Genomic DNA, 19,692 nt, shown 5'->3' with positions numbered 1-19,692 from the left:
CCCCGGATGAAAACCCCCGGCGACAGTATTTGGGACCCCCAGGTGCCCCGGAGCACAATCCCCGGCGACAGTATTTGGGACCGCTAGGTGCCCCGGAGGACAATCCCCGTTTACAGTATCTGGGACCCTCAGGTGCCCCGGAGGACAACCCCTGGGGACAGTATTTGGGACACCCAAGGTACCCCTGAGGACAATCCCGGGTGACAGTATTTGGTGCCCCGGAGGACAATCCCCGGTGACATTATCTGGAACCCTCACGTACCCCGGAGGACAATCCGTGCTGACAGTATTTGGGACCCCCAGGTGTCCAAGTACACATCGCCCGCTTTCACATTCTGGGACCCCCAGGAGACCCGGAGGAAACCCCCCGTGACAGTATTTTGCACCCTCAGGTGCCCCGGAGAACAACTCCCGTCGACTGTATTTGGGACCCCCAGGTGCCCTGGAGGACAATCCCCGTTTACAGTATCTGGGACCCTCAGGTGCCCCGGAGGACAACCCCTGGGGACAGTATTTGGGACCCTCAGGTGCCCCGGAGGACAGTCCCCGCTGACCTTCGGCATGAACCGCGAGCTACGGCGGGCAAACGCCTGGTGAGCCCCCCCCCCCCCCCCCTTTGGGATCCCAATGTGCTCCGGAGGAAAAACCTCGGCGATGGTATTTGGGACTCGATGTACATCGGTGGACAACCACAGGTGACAGTATTTGGGACCCCCCCAGGTGCCCCGGAGAACAACCCCCGGCAACAGTATTTGGGACCGCTACGTGCACCGGAGGACAATCCCCGTTTACAGTATCTGGGACCCTCAGGTGCCCCGGAGGACAACCCCTGGGGACAGTATTTGGGACACCCAAGGTACCCCTGAGGACAATCCCGGGTGACAGTATTTGGTGCCCCGGAGGACAATCCCCGGTGACAGTATCTGGGACCCTCAGGTACCCCGGAGGACAATCCGCGCTGACAGTATTTGGGACCCCCAGGTGTCCAAGTACACATCGCCCGCTTTCACATTCTGGGACCCCCAGGAGACCCGGAGGAACATCCCCCGTGACAGTATTTTGCACCCTTAGGTGCCCCGGAGAACAACTCCGGTCGAATGTATTTGGGACCCCCAGGTGCCCCGGAGGACAATCCCCGTTTACAGTATCTGGGACCCTCAGGTGCCCCGGAGGACAGTCCCCGCTGACCTTCGGCGTGAACCGCGAGTTACGGCGGACAAACCCCTGGTGACCCCCCCCTTTGGGATCCCAATGTGCTCCGGAGGAAAAACCCAGGTGACAGTATTTGGGACCCCCCCAGGTGCCCCGGAGGACAATCCACGCTGACAGTATTTGGGACCCCCAGGTGCTCCGGAGCACAACCCCCGACGACAGTATTTGGGACCGCTAGGTGCCCCGGAGGACGATACCCGTTTACAGTATCTGGGATCCTCAGGTGCCCCGGAGGACAACCCCTGGGGACAGTATTTGGGACACCCAAGGTACCCCTGAGGACAATCCCGGGTGACAGGATCTGGGACCCTCAGGTACCCCGGAGGACAATCCACGCTGACAGTATTTGGGACCCCCAGGTGCCCCGGAGCACAATCCCCGGCGACAGTATTTGGGACCCCTAGGTGCACCGGAGGACGATCCCCGTTTACAGTATCTGGGACCCTCAGGTGCCCCGGAGGACAACCCCTGGGGACAGTATTTGGGACACCCAAGGTACCCCTGAGGACAATCCCGGGTGACAGTATTTGGTGCCCCGGAGGACAATCCCCGGTGACATTATCTGGAACCCTCACGTACCCCGGAGGACAATCCGTGCTGACAGTATTTGGGACCCCCAGGTGTCCAAGTACACATCGCCCGCTTTCACATTCTGGGACCCCCAGGAGACCCGGAGGAAAACCCCCCGTGACAGTATTTTGCACCCTCAGGTGCCCCAGAGAACAACTCCCGTCGACTGTATTTGGGACCCCCAGGTGCCCTGGAGGACAATCCCCGTTTACAGTATCTGGGACCCTCAGGTGCCCCGGAGGACAACCCCTGGGGACAGTATTTGGGACCCTCAGGTGCCCCGGAGGACAGTCCCCGCTGACCTTCGGCATGAACCGCGAGCTACAGCGGGCAAACGCCTGGTGAGCCCCCCCCCCCCTTTGGGATCCCAATGTGCTCCGGAGGAAAAACCTCGGCGACGGTATTTGGGACTCGATGTACATCGGTGGACAACCACAGGTGACAGTATTTGGGACCCCCCCAGGTGCCCCGGAGAACAACCCCCGGCAACAGTATTTGGGACCCCTAGGTGCACCGGAGGACAATCCCCGTTTACAGTATCTGGGACCCTCAGGTGCCCCGGAGGACAACCCCTGGGGACAGTATTTGGGACACCCAAGGTACCCCTGAGGACAATCCCGGGTGACAGTATTTGGTGCCCCGGAGGACAATCCCCGGTGACAGTATCTGGGACCCTCACGTACCCCGGAGGACAATCCGCGCTGACAGTATTTGGGACCCCCAGGTGTCCAAGTACACATCGCCCGCTTTCACATTCTGGGACCCCCAGGAGACCCGGAGGAACATCCCCTGTGACAGTATTTTGCACCCTCAGGTGCCCCGGAGAACAACCCCCGGTGACAGAATTTGGAACCCTCAGGTGCCCCGGAGGACAGTCCCCGCTGACCTTCGGCGTGAACCGCGAGCTACAGCAGGCAAACCCCTGGTGACCCCCCCTTTAGGATCCCAATGTGCTCCGGAGGAAAAGCCTCGGCGACGGTATTTGGAACTCGATGTACCTTGGAGGACAACCACAGGTGACAGTATTTGGGACCCCCCCCAGGTGCCCCGGAGGACAACCCCCTGTGACAGTATTTTGCACCCTCAGGTGCCCCGGAGGACAGTCCTTGCTACCTTCGGCATGAACTGCAAGCTACGGCAGACAAACCCCTGGTGACCCCCCCCCCTTTGGGATCCCAATGTGCCCCGGAGGAAAACCCCCTGTGACAGTATTTGGGACCCCCCAGGTGCCCCAGAGGACAATCCACGCTGACAGTATTCGGGACCCCCCAGGTGCCCCGGAGCACAACCCCCGGCAACAGTATTTGGGACCCCTGAGGTGCCCCGGAGGACAACCCCCGGCAACAGTATTTTGTACCCTCAGGTGCCCCAGAGGACAACACCCCATGACAGTATTTGGGACCCCCAGCTACCCAGGAGGAAAATCCCTGCTGATAGTATTTTTGACACCCAGGTGCCCCAGTGCTCACACTCTGACACCTACAGCATGAACCGCTTGCTGCGGCGGACAACCTCCTGGTGGCCCGCTTTGTGACCCCCCCCCCTCCCCCCCGGAGACGTGGAGGACAATCCCCAGCAACAGTATTTAGGACCCCCTAGGTGCCCCGGAGGACAACCCCTGGCAGCAGAATTTGGGACCCCCAGGTGCTCTAGTGTAGGAAACTATCTTCAGCAGCTGAGCTGATGTTTAGATTCTATAGATGCCACAAAATAAACGGATGATGATAATGCATTCATTGTTTCCTCTGCCCTTCCCTAGAAGTTTTTAGGTTTCAATTTTCATTTGGTGAGGGCACAGTCTTGGAGACAAAAGACAACATCTTAGCAGAATAGCTTGATTTTTCAAAAACTGGAAAATTAGAGATCTCGAAAATTTCTAATCATATTATTTCCCTCTTTTGGGAAATGAACTCCTGTATCTGCTGCGTGATTTCCTGAGACAGCTGTATTCTGTGGTTTAATATTCCCCTTCCCCACTCCGGATGTGCTCTGGCACCTCTGAGAGTGTGTGTCACCTGCTGCTGTTACTGTATAAGGTTTTCAACAGTATCCTCATGCTTTACCCTGTGCAAAACTACAGAATGTATGACTATAATTGCAGTTTTCCACTTAAAATTATTCACTGATTTCACTATATTTTGCCATTAATCTCTGAATACAGTATTTTGTGAATATTCTTTGACCAGGTATGTATAAAAATAAAATTCACAGAAAAATGATATATGATGAAGTACTGTGAACCCTTGAAATTCTAGTTTAAACTAGCTATTATGTATGAACTTACATGAAACACTGAGAAGCAGTTTCTAAGAAGCAGTCTTTAGGTCTCATGAACTCAGCCCAAGAGTTTGCCATGCGTTAAGGACAAACTACCTTTCTACACAGGAAATGCTGTGGGTGCACAGGAAGCCCTAGAGGACATTTATGGCTGTATTTTGTTTCCCAAAGGAACCAAATATAGGTTATAGGGGCCCAGACTCTCACTGTTGCCTCTGATTGCTGCCTCCAGTTCTTCCCAGTTGTTCTCTCAGACAGTTTAACTCAGAACAGAAGCTTTCACCTTGTATTTTCCTTTGAAACATTTACACTTCCATTCTGCATCGGAATAAGTCATCAGTAATACTAATGGGCATAGGAAAATGCGTTCTTTTTCCCCATGGACCTACTATATTGTTAAACAAGTTCGCCAGGAAAACTTTCTTTTGCCTTTCAGACATTAGGCATTGGCCAATGTTCAAGGAAGCACATCTATCCAGATGAACAGGCTTGTTCCTGTACTAAGCAGCCAAATTCATCCCTGCAGTAATACCAATTAATGTTTATATTGCAGACATGAATTTACCCCATCAGAAGAGGCAAAATTGGTGTATTCTGGCAGGACACACTTGGTCCTAGATACTAGGATACTAGATGCCAGATCTTATAGTTTTTCTGGGCCCCTACACGCCCTGCACATGGCTGGCAAACATAGTTACAGGCTTCTGATTGGTGCATTCCTTTTGATCATGCATAGCCCGCTATAGGCCAGTCCGAGCCTAACAACTCCGCCTTACTGGTTCCCACTGTCTCTTATTCTAGCCTGGTTACCACTCTATGCCTCTGAGTAACCTTCTTCTTAACCCTTAGTGCACCTCCATATCAGTCAGCTCCAGTTTGTCACCAAACGCATCACCCATAATTCCCCCTTCCTTTGTTTCTACAAGCCAAATTGTGTGCCACGAACAATTAATCATTTTCTGCAATCCTTGCAGCAGGCATGGTGTAACTATTATAACTGCAACAAACGCGATAAACAAAATAATCATTATCTTTTACTTTCTCAAGTACTTAAATTTGTTGCTACAGGACTACAGCATCAAGCAAGGAAACGACAGCTGAACCACATTAAGGGTTTTTTTTTTAAGCTCCAAAGTAGTTAATCAAGGAACTGACTAGGTCTATGCATAGTTAGGTTTTAAAGTGTGCTAAAAGAACTTGAACTCTTTCATTAAGACTGTGCTTGAACAACGCACAGATTAACCCCCCAGAAAGCCAAATATTCCAACTCCATACATAAGAGGGTTTTTTTTTTTAAAAAAAAAGTTCTACACACTCTCAAAGAGATTTTAAAATTGATTTAAATACTTTACCTTGCAGCTCTGCTATGGCACAAGACAGCACATGTGAAATTTAAGGCCAATTTTTGGGTGCATACATGTAAAAGCTGGTCTTAAAACAAGAGCTGTTGTATTTACTCAATTCTGAGTCTGTAGTGTGAATTCACATTAAAGTAGAGCTGCCACAGCAATCAACAGAATCACAGCCTTCCTTCACCTGAATGATCCCATCTTCTGTGAATCCAGTCACACCAGTTTTAAACAACCTATCTAAAGCAGTACATCTTAGACTTCAACTTTCTCTGCAACTGTTTCAGAACAAATTAATATCCGCAAAACCTAGAGAAGAACCATCAACTGGTCATATTACGCAAATCTGATGCACAAACCCACTAATTTTAAAACCTTCTCCCCCTCAACAACTTCTTCAGTGTAAATCAGAGCTGTTACTTGAAAACAGAGCTCTCTAGTCCCATCTGCACACATCTATCTATTTTAATGGGAAGAAAGAGAGCAAATCAAATTCTGCTCATTTACTAGTTTAACAGACCTAATATTTTAATACCTCCTGGTACATTTTTTCAATTGCTGAACTTTCGCATAATGTTTTAAAGAGGGGCTCAATTCACCCTGAACGCAGGACTTGCATGGGCCAGTGTGATTTACGCTTACTTGCTCAGTAAAGTTTATTGCTATAAGACAGTGGGACTTCCCTGAAGCACAAATTTATGATATCAACAAAAAAAGTACACCACATGCTAACACTGCTTTTTAGATACTCTTCAGTTTTAAAATTTTCAAACACGTTAACTTGTCTTATTTTGTTTAGGGCTGAGGCTGTTCAGCAAGGTCACATAATTTGAGACTGCTGAAATACTTCAGCAATCCTTTGGTCCCAGTAGCTGTAAAACAGCCAAGTAAAAAGAAACTTCCCTACTAAAAAAAGTGTGTGTGGGGAAAGGGGGGAGAGAATTGGCACCAGAAAAGTGTCTTTTAAACACTATCTGCTACACACCACAAAAGTCTTTGTTCTAAAATACACCTTTTCATACAAAAGACATCTTGCAAAACCATTTGATTGCCCCACGATGCTGAACGTTTGTGTGAGCTTCTCTTCTTTTCTAAATATTATTCAGCCCAGGCACTTTCAGCCTGAGTGGCTTTGTCTCTCATACGTGGAACAGCTTGGCCACGATTATCACGAGGCCACTGTCCAGCAAGATAGGGAGCAGCAAGTGTGTCCAACGAGGAAGTCCGGCAAATAATACCGGAAGGGCTTGATGAAGGTGGTCTTAACTTGTCAGCTCTGCAGCCCGACGAGCCATGGCTCTTCCTCTCCGGTGAGCTCCTGCCTTGCTCCGGGGACTGCCACTGGTGCCGGACCCTGCCCGCCGCCATGGCGCTGCCCTCCGGCAGCAGGGAGGAGCAAGGTGAGGGCCCGCAGCCCAGCAGCATTTGTATCCCCACTTGATGCTGCCTCCCACACTTTCTCCCCCCTTGTTCCCAAGTCTTTACATCAAACACAGCTGAGACCATCGAGGGGACCCCTTGTTTTTGCAAAAACTTCGACAGTAGCTTTATCTTAAATGGGTCATATTTTACACCCCGTTTCATTAATAAATGCGTTAATAATTTTACTATTGCCTCTTCTGCTGAGATATTGGCTCCCATCGTGAATGCCCAGCCGCTCACCTGTCCTTCAGGCGATGTCCCGGGGTTGAAGCTGCAGTCCAGCTGCAAGCTTGATTCATTCGGCTGGGTTCCCTCCGGATGCCCGTACAGCATCGCTCCACCCCTTATCATGTCGTGGTCACCATTTGAAGGGAATGACGACACGGACTCCAGGATAGTTGAGAAATGGAGACCCTTTATTGTCCCGATGCCATATCTTACATATCTTACATAGTTTTTCTGGGCTCCTACACGCACTGCTGGCAAACACAGTTACAGGCTTCTGATTGGTGCATTCCTTTTGATCACGCATAGCCCGCTATAGACCCATCCGAGCCTAACAACTCCGCCTTACTGGTTCCCACTGTCTCTTATTCTAGCCTGGTTACCACTCTATGCCTCTGAGTAACCTTCTTCTTAACCCTTAGTGCACCTCCATATCAATCAGCTCCAGTTTGTCACCGAACGCGTCACCCATACTGAGGCACCTCACAGCCACAGTGGACCTGCTGCAATACCTCTCTCTTCCCAGCTCCTTTACTATAGCTGCTCACCAGCTCTAAGTGAGATTCTTCACTCACAGCACCCCAGCGAACTCTGCCTGGGCCACACAACACACACTACACAAGCTACATTGTTTAAGACACACCACAGCTGGAACATTCCTGCCCAACAATCAGTCGCATCCCACTTCAGGAAGGATGCCGCATGCTCCTAGAAAACAAACCTACCAGTCCTGAACAGCTCCCCTGCCAGACAACTCCCCACCTCCTCTTGCCAATCACACTCAGCATACACACTATTTGCCCTTCAAAAAAAAAGTAAGAACATACAAACAAAAACAACTGAGCTCCACAAATGCCAAAAAGCCATGCATACACAACAGCCAATCAGGGGTAATCACAGACTTACCCTTTACAGATGAAAAAGGTAACTCTGGTATGACCCTGCTCAGTCTCTTGGTAATACTGCGCCTGTGGTCAAGCGTCTTGCAGTGTGTAATCAAGCTCTTTTTAGTCCTCTGGAGAGTTACACAAGTGGTTTGATACATCTAGAGATTAAAATATAAGACCAAAAGAGAAGTGTAGCCCACCGTCCCAAAAACGAGCGAGCCGGTAACCTCTGCTAAATAGCCCACTATCAAGTGAATTCCAAGCACTTACAATCTAGAAATCCAGAGACTCTGACCCACCTAAAGCACCCTGCAACTGACAGAAGGAAAAACAAAGCACTTACCCCTAAGAGCAGCCCAGGCAGAAAGAGCTCCCCCTCAGGCCTTGCCTGGGGCTCATATATCATTTGGCCCCGCCCAGCACCCAAACCCAATCACCTGGGAAAGGGGAGGGGCAAAAACCAGCAAAGTAGACAGAGCAGGACAAGCAACAGGTGTGGGTTTTTTTTTTTCCCATATGGTTTTTAGCTCAACTCCATGCAGAGTGCAGACAAGAGAACTGGGGTGTTTCTAGAAGCAACAATCCCCAGGCTTTTGCTTCAGCTTTGAATATTGAGAGGACCATACAACCAAGCAAGTAACTGATCTTCTTCAGCTGGCATTAAAGCTTTCTTTCTGCATAGGAAGAAAAATCTACGAGCACCACAGATGACACACTAAAAAAGAAAAACCAATTCCATGAAATAACATCACTCACAGGAAAAATCACACACTCGAGTAGGCTATCTGAAAACCAAAAGGCTATGCTGATGGCTCAGCATTTCAGGAACTGGACCCGCTGACGCCCCTCAGGAACATGGCAGGAGATGCACAATGCTGTCACAAGTGCTTGCAAAGCCTGCCCGACAGGCCAAACAGACTAACACAATGCACCCACCAACTCAGGGCCCACACTGCCATCCGCTCACCCTTGTGCCTCTTTCAAGTTTCCAGCTTAGTCCATGCCCATGACCTGGCCTACAAGAAACAGAGAGAAGGCCACGCCCATGATGGACGCGCAAACAGTACAGCTCCTTGCAGAGGTCTCAAGCACAGAGACCAGAGCCAGAAAAAAACCACCCTCAGGTCCACAAAGGCCAAAAGGCCAGGAATGCACAGCAGCCCCTGCAAGGGTAATCACAGACTTATCCTCTACAGATGAGGAAGGTGACCCTGCTCAGTCTCTTCCTCATACTGCCCTTATGCAGTCAAGGCCCTTGCCATGCATACTGAGGCTCTTTGTGAATCCTCTCGACAGTTACGCAAATGCCTTGATATACCTAGAGATTAAAATAGAACCCCAAAAAAGGAACCGTCCCCCACGATTTCCCAAACACAAGTTAGCCAGCAACCCCTCCTAAAACATACCTCTAGGACGTGAATTCCAAGCACTTAACATCTGGAAGGCTGCAAGGTCTAAAGACTCCACAGCCAGACAAACCACAGGCAAAAGCTCCAGAAATATAACAAACTGCCCCCAACCCTGGAAAAGACTACACCTTACCTGCATCCTGCTGCTTTTTTCAGATACATGCTTGCACAGGAAGCTTCCAGGATCCAGTTCTCCTAAACCCTGCTCCATCACTTTACCACCACAGCTCTAACTTGGATAATATTTGACATACAGGCCAAGACTCACAGGAAGCCCCAGTCAATCTGTCAAAATCCTAAGGGACCTAGAACACACAAGCTAACATTACCACCCTATCCGTAAACACGCTCTAACAATTACTCACCTGAAGAAGAGCTGCATGCAATAAGGGCACCTACTCCTACTATATAGATTGCTTTCCTCTAACAGATCCTTCTAGCCCTTACCTCAAAGAGATGTGCATTGCCAAGTAGAGACCGGAACGCATCAGTCCATAGACTCCAACCCACCCAAAGAACCCTGCAACTGACAGAAGGAAAAACAAAGCACTTACCCCTAAGAGCAGCCCAGGCAGAAAGAGCTCCCCCTCAGGCCTTGCCTGGGGCTCATATACCATTTGGCCCCGCCCAGCACCCAAACCCAATCACCTGGGAAAGGGGAGGGGCAAAAAACAACAAAGTAGACAGAGCAGGACAAGCAACAGGTGTGTTTTTCTTTATTTTCATCTGGTTTTCAGCTCAACACCATACAGAGTGCAGACAAGAGAACTGGGGTGTTTCTAGAAGCAACAATCCCCAGGCTTTTGCTTCAGCTTTGAATATTGGGAGGACAATATGACCAAGCAAGTAACTGATCTTTTTCAGCTGGCATTGGCTTAAACCTTTCTTTTTGCATAGGAAGAAAAATCTGAACCTGATCTCCTTCTATGACCAAGTGACGCACTTGGTGGATGAGGGGAAGGCTGTGGATGTTATCTACCTTGACTTCAGTAAGGCTTTTGACACTGTTTCCCACTGCGTTCTCCTCAAGAAAATGGCTGCTCGTGGCTTGGACTGGCATACGCTTTGTTGGGTTAAAAACTGGCTGGATGGCCAGGCCCAAAGAGTAATGGTGAATGGAGCTAAATCCAGGTGGAGGCCGGTTACTAGCGGAGTCCCCCACGGCTCAGCGCTGGGGCCAGTCCTCTTTAATATCTTTATCGATGACCTGGATGAGGGGATCGAGTGCACCCTCAGTAAGTTTGCAGATGACACCAAGTTAGGTGCGTGTGTCAATCTGCTTGAGGGAAGGGAGGCTCTGCAGGAGGATCTGGATAGGCTGGACCGATGGGCTGAGGTCAACTGTATGAAGTTCAACAAGGCCAAGTGCCAGGTCCTGCATCTGGGGCATAACAACCCCAAGCAGGGCTACAGGCTGGCAGATGAGTGGTTGGAAAGCTGCCTGGCTGAGAAGGACCTGGGAGTACTGGTTGATAGTCAGCTGAATATGAGCCAGCAGTGTGCTCAGGTGGCCAAGAAGGCCAACAGCATCCTGGCCTGTATAAGCAGCAGTGTGGCCAGCAGGTCTAGGGAGGTGATTGTCCCCCTGTACTCGGCTCTGGTGAGGCCGCACCTCGAGTACTGTGTTCAGTTTTGGGCCCCTCGCTACAAGAAGGACATGGAGGTGCTCGAGAGAGTCCAGAGAAGGGCAATGAAGCTGCTGAGGGGTCTGGAGAACAAGTCTTACGAGGAGCGGCTGAGGCAGCTGGGCTTGTTCAGCCTGGAGAAGAGGAGGCTCAGGGGTGACCTTATTGTTCTCTATAGGTACCTTAAAGGAGGCTGTAGAGAGGTGGGGGTTGGTCTATTCTCCCACATGCCTGGTGACAGGACGAGGGGGAATGGGCTAAAGTTGCACCAGGGGAGGTTTAGGTTGGATGTTAGGAAGAACTTCTCTACTGAAAGGGTTGTTAGGCATTGGAATGGACTGCCCAGGGAGGTGGTTGAGTCACCATCCCTGGAGATCTTTAAAAGACATTTAGATGTAGCCCTTAGTGATATGGTTTAGTAGAGGTCTTGTTAGTGTTAGGACAGAGGTTGGACTAGATGATCTTGGAGGTCTCTTCCAACCTAGACGATTCTGTGATTCAAAGAGATGTGCATTTCCAAGTAGAGACCGGTACGCATCAGTCCATAGACTCCAACCCACCCAAAGAACCCTGCAACTGACAGAAGGAAAAACAAAGCACTTACCCCTAAGAGCAGCCCAGGCAGAAAGAGCTCCCCCTCAGGCCTTGCCTGGGGCTCATATACCATTTGGCCCCGCCCAGCACCCAAACCCAATCACCTGGGAAAGGGGAGGGGCAAAAAACAACCAAGTAGAGAGCAGGACAAGTAGCAGCTGTGGTTTTTTTTTTTTCCATCTGGATTTTAGCTCAACACCATGCAGAGTGCAGACAAGAGAACTGGGGTGTTTCTAGAAGCAGCAATGCCCATGCTTTTGCTTCAGCTTTGAATATTGAAGGCTTCTCCCCTCCACAACCCCCTTCTCAGGAACCAAACAGCATTCCAGTGACCTGCTTTGCTCCTATTCTAAAGACTATCACAGCCCACCTTGCCTGTGGCACCTGATAAACAGAAGAGAAAGCAACCACAGCAGCAAAAGCCACTGCACCCTCAGGACAGTTACCCTCATCCCCTCCTTTACCTCAGCTGCTTACCTACCCCACATGGCAGATGCTTCCACCCGTTCTCTGAAGCCGCCTATACCACCTCTAAAAGACAAACTGGAATTTTACTCTATTTGATGTAGTTAAAAAAACTGCAGTGACAACCGCACCCCAAAAGCAACTGCTACATCTCTTCATCGCCCACCAGAGTCACTCCAGAGGCAGCTCGGGTCATGACATCCTGTATTGCACACTGCGTTTCCGCCTGAACAAAGAAAAACACAGAAGATAAACGTTCAGCTGCCACCATTAGCACCCATCCCTCAACAATGCAAGTGACCCCGTATTTCATTTTATCATTTTAAAACACCAGTCCACTTGCCTCTGTACCTGGAAATTAGATCCAAGCTCAAAAGGAGTAGACAGCATCACCCATGCCACCTGGCAACACAAAAGGACAAAATGACCACTGTGCTTGCAAGCAACCACCTGCCACATCGCTCCTCTGGCCCAAACAGCCTCACCTCAGACCCTCAGAGGGAAACACCCGAACGTCTTTCCCTTCGCTTCCGATAAGGGATGACCTCGCTCACAACACTCTCACCTTCCCTCACTGCTCCGTGACATGGGGATTTCCCTGTCCAAGACTGCACTAGGCACCTGCAGAGACAAGAGAAAAGCACACCCTGAGGTGAAGGGAATGACAACACGGACTCCAAGACAGTCGAGAAATGGAGACCCTTTATTGTCCCGATGCCAGATCTTACATAGTTTTTCTGGGCCCCAACACGCGCTGCATATGGCTGGCAAACATAGTTACAGGCTTCTGATTGGTGCATTCCTTTTGATCATGCACAGCCCGCTATAGGCCCATCCGAGCCTAACAACTCCTCCTTATTGGTTCCCACTGTCTCTTATTCTAGCCTGGTTACCACTCTATGCCTCTGAGTAACCTTCTTCTTAACCCTTAGTGCATCACCATATCAATCAGCTCCAGTTTGTCACCGAACACGTCACCCATAATTCCCCCTTTCTTTGTTTCTACAAGCCAAATTGTGTGCCACAAACAATCATTTTCTGCAATCCTTGCAGCAGGCATGGTGTAACTATTATAACTGCAACAAACGCGATAAACAAAATAATCATTATCTTTTACTTTCTCAAGTACTTAAATTTGTTGCTACAGGACTACAGCATCAAACAAGGAAATGACAGCTGAACCACATTAAGGGTTTTTTTTTTTTTTAAGCTCCAAAGTAGTTAATCAAGGAACTGACTAGGTCTATGCATAGTTAGGTTTTAAAGTGTGCTAAAAGAACTTGAACTCTTTCATTAAGACTGTGCTTGAACAACGCACAGATTAACCCCCCAGAAAGCCAAATATTCCAACTCCATACATAAGAGGGTTTTTTTTTTTTTAAAAAAAAAGTTCTACACACTCTCAAAGAGATTTTAAAATTGATTTAAATACTTTACCTTGCAGCTCTGCTATGGCACAAGACAGCACATGTGAAATTTAAGGCCAATTTTTGGGTGCATACATGTAAAAGCTGGTCTTAAAACAAGAGCTGTTGTATTTACTCAATTCTGAGTCTGTAGTGTGAATTCACATTAAAGTAGAGCTGCCACAGCAATCAACAGAATCACAGCCTTCCTTCACCTGAATGATCCCATCTTCTGTGAATCCAGTCACACCAGTTTTAAACAACCTATCTAAAGCAGTACATCTTAGACTTCAACTTTCTCTGCAACTGTTTCAGAACAAATTAATATCCGCAAAACCTAGAGAAGAACCATCAACTGGTCATATTACGCAAATCTGATGCACAAACCCACTAATTTTAAAACCTTCTCCCCCTCAACAACTTCTTCAGTGTAAATCAGAGCTGTTACTTGAAAATAGAGCTCTCTAGTCCCATCTGCACACATCTATCTATTTTAATGGGAAGAAAGAGAGCAAATCAAATTCTGCTCATTTACTAGTTCAACAGACCTAATATTTTAATACCTCCTGGTACATTTTTCAATTGCTGAACGTTTGCATGATGTTTTAAAGAGGGGCTCAATTCACCCTGAACGCAGGACTTGCATGGGCCAGTGTGATTTATGCTTACTTGCTCAGTAAAGCTTATTGCTATAAGACAGTTATTTACGTGGGACTTCCCTGAAGCACAAATTTATGATATCAACAAAAAAAGTACACCACATGCTAACACTGCTTTTTAGATACTCTTCAGTTTTAAAATTTTCAAACACGTTAACTTGTCTTATTTTGTTTAGGGCTGAGGCTGTTCAGCAAGGTCACATAATTTGAGACTGCTGAAATACTTCAGCAATCCTTTGGTCCCAGTAGCTGTAAAACAGCCAAGTAAAAAGAAACTTCCCTACTAAAAAAAGTGTGTGTGGGGAAAGGGGGGAGAGAATTGGCACCAGAAAAGTGTCTTTTAAACACTATCTGCTACACACCACAAAAGTCTTTGTTCTAAAATACACCTTTTCATACAAAAGACATCTTGCAAAACCATTTGATTGCCCCACGATGCTGAACGTTTGTGTGAGCTTCTCTTCTTTTCTAAATATTATTCAGCCCAGGCACTTTCAGCCTGAGTGGCTTTGTCTCTCATACGTGGAACAGCTTGGCCACGATTATCACGAGGCCACTGTCCAGCAAGATAGGGAGCAGCAAGTGTGTCCAACGAGGAAGTCCGGCAAATAATACCGGAAGGGCTTGATGAAGGTGGTCTTAACTTGTCAGCTCTGCAGCCCGACGAGCCATGGCTCTTCCTCTCCGGTGAGCTCCTGCCTTGCTCCGGGGACTGCCACTGGTGCCGGACCCTGCCCGCCGCCATGGCGCTGCCCTCCGGCAGCAGGGAGGAGCAAGGTGAGGGCCCGCAGCCCAGCAGCATTTGTATCCCCACTTGATGCTGCCTCCCACACTTTCTCCCCCCTTGTTCCCAAGTCTTTACATCAAACACAGCTGAGACCATCGAGGGGACCCCTTGTTTTTGCAAAAGCTTCGACAGTAGCTTTATCTTAAATGGGTCATATTTTACACCCCTTTTCATTAATAAATGCGTTAATAATTTTACTATTGCCTCTTCTGCTGAGATATTGGCTCCCATCGTGAATGCCCAGCCGCTCACCTGTCCTTCAGGCGATGTCCCGGGGTTGAAGCTGCAGTCCAGCTGCAAGCTTGATTCATTCGGCTGGGTTCCCTCCGGATGCCCGTACAGCATCGCTCCACCCCTTATCATGTCGTGGTCACCATTTGAAGGGAATGACGACACGGACTCCAGGATAGTTGAGAAATGGAGACCCTTTATTGTCCCGATGCCATATCTTACATATCTTACATAGTTTTTCTGGGCTCCTACACGCACTGCTGGCAAACACAGTTACAGGCTTCTGATTGGTGCATTCCTTTTGATCACGCATAGCCCGCTATAGACCCATCCGAGCCTAACAACTCCGCCTTACTGGTTCCCACTGTCTCTTATTCTAGCCTGGTTACCACTCTATGCCTCTGAGTAACCTTCTTCTTAACCCTTAGTGCATCACCATATCAATCAGCTCCAGTTTGTCACCGAACGCGTCACCCATACTGAGGCACCTCACAGCCACAGTGGACCTGCTGCAATACCTCTCTCTTCCCAGCTCCTTTACTATAGCTGCTCACCAGCTCTTACTGAGACTCTTCACTCACAGCACCTCAGCGAACTCTGCCTGGGCCACACAACACACACTACACAAGCTACATTGTTTAAGACACACCACAGCTGGAACATTCCTGCCCAACAATCAGTCGCATCCCACTTCAGGAAGGATGCCGCACGCTCCTAGAAAACAAACCTACCAGTCCTGAACAGCTCTCCAGCCAGACAGCTCCCCACCTCTTCTTGCCAACCACACTCAGCATACACACTATTTGCCCTTCAAAAAACAAGTAAGAACATACAAACAAAAACAACTGAGCTCCACAAATGCCAAAAAGCCATGCACACACAACAGCCCCAGCAGGGGTAATCACAGACTTACCCTTTACAGATGAAAAAGGTAACTCTGGTATGACCCTGGCTCAGTCTCTTGGTAATACTGCGACTCTGGTCAAGCCTCTTGCAGCGTGTAATCAAGCTCTTTTTAGTCCTCTGGAGAGTTACACAAGTGGTTTGATACGTCTAGAGATTAAAATATAACCCCAAAACAGAAGTGTACCCCACCGTCCCAAAAACGAGCGAGCCGGCAACCTCTGCTAAATAGCCCTCTATCAAGTGAATTCCAAGCACTTACAATCTAGAAATCCAGAGACTCTGACCCACCTAAAGAACCCTGCAACTGACAGAAGGAAAAACAAAGCACTTACCCCTAAGAGCAGCCCAGGCAGAAAGAGCTCTCCAATGGCATACCTGGGGCTCATATACCATTTGGCCCCGCCCAGCACCCAAACCCAATCACCTGGGAAAGGGGAGGGGCAAAAACCAACAAAGTAGAGCAGGACAAGTAGCAGCTGTGGTTTTTTTTTTTCCATCTGGATTTTAGCTCAACACCATGCAGAGTGCAGACAAGAGAACTGGGGTGTTTCTAGAAACAGCAATGCCCATGCTTTTGCTTCAGCTTTGAATATTGAAGGCTTCTCCCCTCCACAACCCCCTTCTCAGGAACCAAACAGCATTCCAGTGACCTGCTTTGCTCCTATTCTAAAGACTATCACAGCCCACCTTGCCTGTGGCACCTGATAAACAGAAGAGAAAGCAACCACAGCAGCAAAAGCCACAGCACCCTCAGGACAGTTACCCTCATCCCCTCCTTTACCTCAGCTGCTTACCTACCCCACATGGCAGATGCTTCCACCCGTTCTCTGAAGCCGCCTATACCACCTCTAAAAGACAAACTGGAATTTTACTCTATTTGATGTAGTTAAAAAAACTGCAGTGACAACCGCACCCCAAAAGCAACTGCTACATCTCTTCATCGCCCACCAGAGTCACTCCAGAGGCAGCTCGGGTCATGACATCCTGTATTGCACACTGCGTTTCCGCCTGAACAAAGAAAAACACAGAAGATAAACGTTCAGCTGCCACCATTAGCACCCATCCCTCAACAATGCAAGTGACCCCGTATTTCATTTTATCATTTTAAAACACCAGTCCACTTGCCTCTGTACCTGGAAATTAGATCCAAGCTCAAAAGGAGTAGACAGCATCACCCATGCCACCTGGCAACACAAAAGGACAAAATGACCACTGTGCTTGCAAGCAACCACCTGCCACACCGCTCCTTTGGCCCAAACAGCCTCACCTCAGACCCTCAGAGGGAGACACCTGAACATCTTCCCTTGTGGTGGTTTTACCGGGGTGGGCAACTGAGCTCCACCACAACCGCTCTCTCACTCCCCCTCCTCAAAGAGGAACAGGGAGAAAATATGAAAAGGGCTCAACAGCTGAGATAAGGACGAGGAGATCACACAGTATTTATCGTGACGGGCAAAACAGACTCAGCATAGGGAGATAGTAAGATTTATTACCTATTACTAACAAGCTAGAGAAATGAGAAAGAAAGGAAATAAACCACAAGCACCTTCCCCCCCCCATCCACCCTCTTCCACCTTCTCCCCCCAAGCAGTGCAGGGGAATGGTCAGTCTATAGCACTTCTTCACCGCCACTCCTTCTCTGTCACTCTCATCCCCTGTGCTGTGGGGTTCCTCCCACAGGATGCAGTCCTTGGTGAACTGATCTGGCACGGGCTTCCCACAGGCAGCAGCTCTTCAAAAACTGCTCCAGATATAGGTCTGTACCACGAGGTCCATCCCTCAGGAGCAAACTGCTTCAACCTGGGTCCCCCACGGGCTCCTGCCAGGTCACCTGCTCCTGCATGGTCTCCTCTCCACGGGCTACAGGTCCACCCCAGAATCTGCTCCGGCAGGGGTCTTCCACAAGCTGCAGCCTCCATCAGTGCAAGTCCACCTGCTCCACCGTGGTCTCCTCCACGGGCTGCAGTGTGGAACTCTGCTCCACCGTGGTACTCCATGGGCTGCAAGTGGGCAGCCTGCTTCACCATGGTCCTCGCCGCAGGCTGCATGGGACTTCTGCTCCAGTGCCTGGAGCACTTCTCCCCCTCCTTCACTGACCTTGGCGCCTGCAAGGCTGTTCCTCACTCCTCTCAGTCTTTCAGCTGCTGTGTGGTGCAGCATGTTTTTTTTTCCTGTCTTAAATATGCTCTCACAGAGGCACAAACAACATCACTTATTGGCTCCACTCTGGTCAGCAGTAGGGCCCTTAACTAACATGGGGCAGCTTCTAGATTCTTCTCACAAAAGCCAACCCTATGGCCCCCCTACTACCATAACCTTGCCACGTAAACCCACTACATCCCTTCACTTCAGTTAAGGGACGATCAGGCTCACAACACTCTCACCTTCCCTCACTGCTCCGTGACATAAGGATTTCCCTGTCCAAGATTGCACAAAGCCCCTGCAGAGACAAAAGAAAAGCACACCATAAGGCACCTCACAGCCACAGCACACCTGATGCAACACCTCTCTCTTCCCAGCTCCTTTACTTCAGCTGCTCGGTAGCTCTGAGATTCTTGCCTGGGCAGTGCCACGGGAAACACGGCCCAGGCAGCACCGATCACAGACTTACCCTTTACAGATGAAAAAGGTAACTCTGGTATGACCCTGCTCGGTCTCTTGGTAATACTGTGACTCTAGTCAAGCCTCTTGCAGCGTGTAATCAAGCTCTTTTTAGTCCTCTGGAGAGTTACACAAGTGGTTTGATACATCTAGAGATTAAAATATAACCCCAAAACAGAAGTGTATCCCACCGTCCCAAAAACGAGCAAGCCGGCAACCTCTGCTAAATAGCCCTCTATCAAGTGAATTCCAAGCACTTACAATCTAGAAATCCAGAGACTCTGACCCACCTAAAGAACCCTGCAACTGACAGAAGGAAAAACAAAGCACTTACCCCTAAGAGCAGCCCAGGCAGAATAAGCTCTCTGATGGCATGCCTGGGGCTTATATACCATTTGGCCCCGCCCAGCACCCCACCCCAATCACCTGGGAAAGGGGAGGAGCCATACATGAGAGGAAGTAAGAGCAGGAGGAACAGCAGCCCTGTTTTTGGCCTGGCTTAGGTCAACACCGTGCAGAGCACAGCACAGGCAACGGGGCTTTCTCTTGAAAGACTTGCCTTAGCTTTGGTGAAGGAAACTGACCAGGTGACTAACTCTCTCACCTTTTTGCACCACTCCAGGACATGGGGAACTCACCTCTCCAAGACTGCACAAGGGAACTGCAGAAACAAGATGAAAAGCACACCCTGAGGCACCTCATAACCACAGCCTACCTACTGCAATACCTATCTCTTCCCAGCTGCTTTACCTCTGCTGCTCTCCATCTCTAAATCAGATTCTTTTAACTGCCACACAGAGTGGTGGTCCTCTGGGTGCCATAGAGCGGTGTCATAATTTTTTTATTTTTTTTTTTTTTATTTCAAAACATGGGTCTGCCTCCCTCTGGAGCTGGACAGTAGGTCAAGCCAGTCACTGAGTTACCAATGCAGAGCTTCACAGTTCCAGAAGGCACTCTTTCCTTTGACCAATTCCTTGTAAGCGTTATCTACCACTGGCGAAAGCAATAAACAGTCTGTAAACAGGCACTGCCACGTTTGACAAACTTCATGTTTTTAATTTTATCAT

At 49.1% G+C, this 19,692-nt stretch overlaps 2 protein-coding genes across 3 annotated transcripts in view; one reads left to right on the top strand and one right to left on the bottom strand.

Moving 5' to 3' along the window:
• The window catches only part of LOC308176294 (uncharacterized protein), a gene marked incomplete at its 5' end in the record, with an annotated part of 24,085 nt that extends 15,737 nt beyond the window's left edge, over positions 1–8,348 (bottom strand). Inside the window, 3 exons of one of the 2 annotated variants that reach the window (XM_080551849.1) lie at positions 5,769–7,309; positions 7,962–8,100; positions 8,286–8,348. In XM_080551849.1, the coding sequence (XP_080407975.1) occupies positions 6,507–7,309; positions 7,962–8,100; positions 8,286–8,348 (1,005 nt within the window). In that variant the 3' untranslated portion in view covers positions 5,769–6,506. Of the gene's footprint in view, positions 1–5,768; positions 7,310–7,961; positions 8,101–8,285 lie in introns of those variants that run through there. The other variant, XM_080551850.1, reaches the window with a different exon arrangement.
• LOC308176358 (uncharacterized protein) lies at positions 672–19,584 on the top strand (the record flags this gene model as incomplete). Its single annotated transcript, XM_080551982.1, has 3 exons — positions 672–695; positions 1,737–2,798; positions 19,248–19,584. The coding sequence occupies 2 exons, from the start codon at positions 672–674 to the stop codon at positions 2,709–2,711; spliced, it is 999 nt and encodes a 332-aa protein (XP_080408108.1). The 3' UTR covers positions 2,712–2,798; positions 19,248–19,584.
• Positions 19,585–19,692: the final 108 nt, after the last annotated feature.

The sequence above is a fragment of the Anser brachyrhynchus genome (assembly GCF_964034855.1).
Source record: "Anser brachyrhynchus genome assembly, chromosome: 12".
NCBI classification, from domain to species: domain Eukaryota; kingdom Metazoa; phylum Chordata; class Aves; order Anseriformes; family Anatidae; genus Anser; species Anser brachyrhynchus.
The sequence above is the reverse complement of the archived record's forward strand: the minus strand, read 5'-3'. Positions and strand labels throughout refer to the sequence as shown.